This window comes from Penaeus chinensis, chromosome 42 (assembly GCF_019202785.1).
Source record: "Penaeus chinensis breed Huanghai No. 1 chromosome 42, ASM1920278v2, whole genome shotgun sequence".
Taxonomy (NCBI): domain Eukaryota; kingdom Metazoa; phylum Arthropoda; class Malacostraca; order Decapoda; family Penaeidae; genus Penaeus; species Penaeus chinensis.
The window spans coordinates 1,639,118-1,642,520 of NC_061860.1; the positions used below are offsets into that span (position 1 = coordinate 1,639,118).

At 34.2% G+C, this 3,403-nt stretch overlaps 1 protein-coding gene across 5 annotated transcripts in view; it reads right to left on the reverse strand.

Moving 5' to 3' along the window:
• Positions 1–240: 240 nt before the first annotated feature.
• The window catches only part of LOC125047829 (brefeldin A-inhibited guanine nucleotide-exchange protein 3-like), a 30,318-nt gene continuing 27,155 nt past the window's right edge, over positions 241–3,403 (reverse strand). For all 5 annotated transcript variants that reach the window (XM_047646334.1, XM_047646336.1, XM_047646331.1 and 2 more), the window contains 3 exons: positions 3,061–3,403; positions 2,487–2,692; positions 241–2,152 (listed from right to left, as the gene is read on the reverse strand). The exon at positions 3,061–3,403 is cut by the window's right edge and continues 589 nt beyond it. In XM_047646334.1, the coding sequence (XP_047502290.1) occupies positions 1,934–2,152; positions 2,487–2,692; positions 3,061–3,403 (768 nt within the window). In that variant the 3' untranslated portion in view covers positions 241–1,933. The remainder of the gene's footprint in view (positions 2,153–2,486; positions 2,693–3,060) is intronic.

The window sequence follows — 3,403 nt, forward strand, 5'->3', positions numbered from 1 at the left end:
GCAAGAATCATACAGGTAAAATCATATAATCACATATATATGTGTGTATATGTATAAGATATGTAATGTAACTGAAAGCACTTCTTACATAATCATAAAAAATAAATAATGCAATAGTATAATTATTCCTTTGATTCTCTGAAGGAAACCACATCCTTACCTACTGGAATTAATTCATTCCTATATTATGCTCTTACATTTTTTTTTTTTTTGGGGGGGGGGGGAAGAAAAAGCCACATGATATCATATATTACAATAATATATCTTTTTTCCTTTTTTTCACAAATGCGATGCAGTCTTTATGATCTTTTACGTAGGTTAGTTTCTTTACAACAACTTTATAGTATTTTCTTGTTTCTAAGTTCATAGCAACAGTAGAGGAGGAGAGGAAAATTATTTTGGAGTTTACCAATATTGATTATACATAGTCAGTTTATGTATTCCTATCATTAAATAATCAAATAGCACAAAAATATATTCATCCTAAATTTCATGACTAGTATTATACACCATTCAATAAGACATAAGTTGTTTTTTAAGTTTCTAAAAAGGTAACATCTTCAAATATATTAGTGTGGAAACAAAATCAATCTAAAGTTTGGTTTTCCTTCTGCCTTTGCTCTTAACCCTTTCAATCCCGTGTCACCCTTATAGCATTAACAACCATGTATGGTTTCCTTCTATATAAGGGGTTATTGGGTGACAGTTGCCTCAGATATAAGGAGTTAATAGCTGACAGATGCAAACAAAGTCCAGCAAAATTGCATTACAGGTCTGTTTATCATTATGTGAAAATGACTTGATAAATCAATAAAAATAGCATCTTTAGAAGATCTCTTACACCCACAATTTAATCAAATGTGTCAGTGTAACATCAGATATTCCAGTTGATTCTCACGTTAAGTTTTATATATTTTGCTACATGCCTGAAGTGCCTCGTACGTGCAAATATCCACGAGCAAATCCACTACAACCACTTATGTTAATATATAAATGACACTATCACACTCAAACCTGATAAGCCCTTTAATACAATATCAGTTGGTTTGCAGAAGAAAGACATCATGAATACTAATGAGAGGAAAAGTAGAGAGAGAAAATGAGACCGAGAGAGAAAATTGTCATAATAACATAGCAACAACTACTACTACTTCTGCCTAATTCTTTTCACATTTAGATTAATGGCAGAAAAAATCACATTACACAAAAAAGATCTAGTGGGTATTTCTGCCATTGTATCAACATGGTGGAGTGTTTTGTTAAATCATGTAGATTAATGTTGGTTTAGTAACAACAATTAGCATATAGGTGAATGCAAAGTTCTACTAAGATATCACAACATTCATTATCACCTGGTAAACAGTTTTGAAATATTAATAATTAACATATGCAGGATAAACTTTCAGCTTCTTTCAATCATACAAAATTCATATTGATAGTTTTTCTTCTCCATAGAATGTTAGCAATAATAAATATTACCAATTCTGCATAAAAAATCACGAATTTCTTGAAAAAAAGAACAGGAAAGAAAAAAAAGGAAATAAAGAGAGAAAAAAACTATATATATTTACTTTTTGTGTGAAGCAGGTACAATTGAAAAGGACTGACATTCATCACAACTGAAAGGTCCACACTAAATCTGATAAACAGAACTGTTTTGCATAATGGTGATTTTAATGGTTTAAAACTTTCTGAAAGAATAAATTAAACACCAATCACAGGAGAATATGATACAACAGTCTTCTCGAAAAAGCCACAAAAGCTATGTGACAAAATCAATTTGATATTCACACTTCATTTAGTACCATATATTTTAGAACACTGAAATATGACACTTTACTATGTCTGGAAACAGTACCATTTTGTTGTTATTTTTTTTTTTTGTTCTTTGTTTTTTGGTTTTGTTCTGTCTTTTATGTGAGTAACGGATACATTACTCAGCTGGACTAAAGCCATACAAATTTGCAACTCTGGTGAGGAGCTCTGCCACCACCTGCCGCAGATGGGGGTCGTGCGCATGTGCCGTTAGGGATCGCACAGTAGGGAAAAGGAGAGGCAGCAGTGGACGCAGCTCAGAATCACTCAGCTGACTGATGAGGTCAAACACAGTCACAACCATCTCTGTCCACACTTTCAGGTGAGCTTCACTGTCCTGTGGATGGTAACAGGTCAAAAGTTCAGTTAATGTTCACTGAATAATGCATACCACAGCAGAGTACAGAGCAATCAACAATGATAATGATTGATAATAAAAACATTAATGAAAAAAACAACTATGGTAACAACTATAATTCACTAATACTATGTCAATACCAATAAACAAAATGCATATGCAGCAACTGTTAAAACCAAACAAAATTATTACAAACCGTAATAAAAAAAAGCTGCATAATACCAATAATAATAATCATACACATACTTACATATGCTAATGATCATGACTAAAGAAACAAAAAAACAAAACACAAAGAAATTAAATGCTTCACCTTCATTAAACTATTAGTTCTTTGCTCCTCTATTTCCTGCGGCACCGGATCAGCTGGCCTGCTTGGTTTTCTTTCCAAAAAGGGATTTGATCTCTTCTCTCTATGCATGGAAGGAAGTGAATGCTGGTTCTTTCGTCTCCTATAATCCGTCATCAAAGTGGCTATGTCCCGCTCGGTGGCCACTCTATATATGCTCTGGTGCCCATCTGGAAAGAGGGAAACAAAGTGTTATTTTCTATTCAAGGAGTGAATCAGTACTAAAACATACACAATGAAAAATGAAAGATGAATCTGACCAATACTCCATCCGTTGCAGAACTGTAGCAAAAGGAAATCAATTTCTAAATGGTGCCCCTAGTGCATGTGTTAATGAGATTTACACTTTGATACCCTTTTTTATCCAGATTACCAATCTTCATTGTGTTAAATTAGTGTTAATTGGGGGCAATCTTGTTTTCCATGGCACACTAAATTGGGGTTATTGTGATGGCCATGTTACCTTTAAAAATAATTATAAATATATGGAATGCATATCCAAAGACAATATACATATATATAATACTGATCTCCTCACCTGCCAAACTTGCAACGCCAGAGTCAATAGTTTCTGCAAATTCTGGCGACTCGGAGTCTTCAGAATCGGAAGAATATTCTCGAGCAAAGTCAGCCAGAGTAAAGGGACGGACTTCATTTAGCTCCTGTGCCTTTTTGGGATGGTTACCTGGCAAGGATGTGCTATTAGGGCCAGCACCAATCGTCATGGTTCCTGACATGAGTTCACTGTCTTCTTCATTCACTTCTGAGTCCCTTAATTTTCCCTTGATATATTGCTTATTAAATTCTTCCAAGCTTTTAGTCCACTGTGCTAGGCTCTTACGGTGAGCAGTAGGAAACTCGTCTGGCTGTACAGTGAGGAA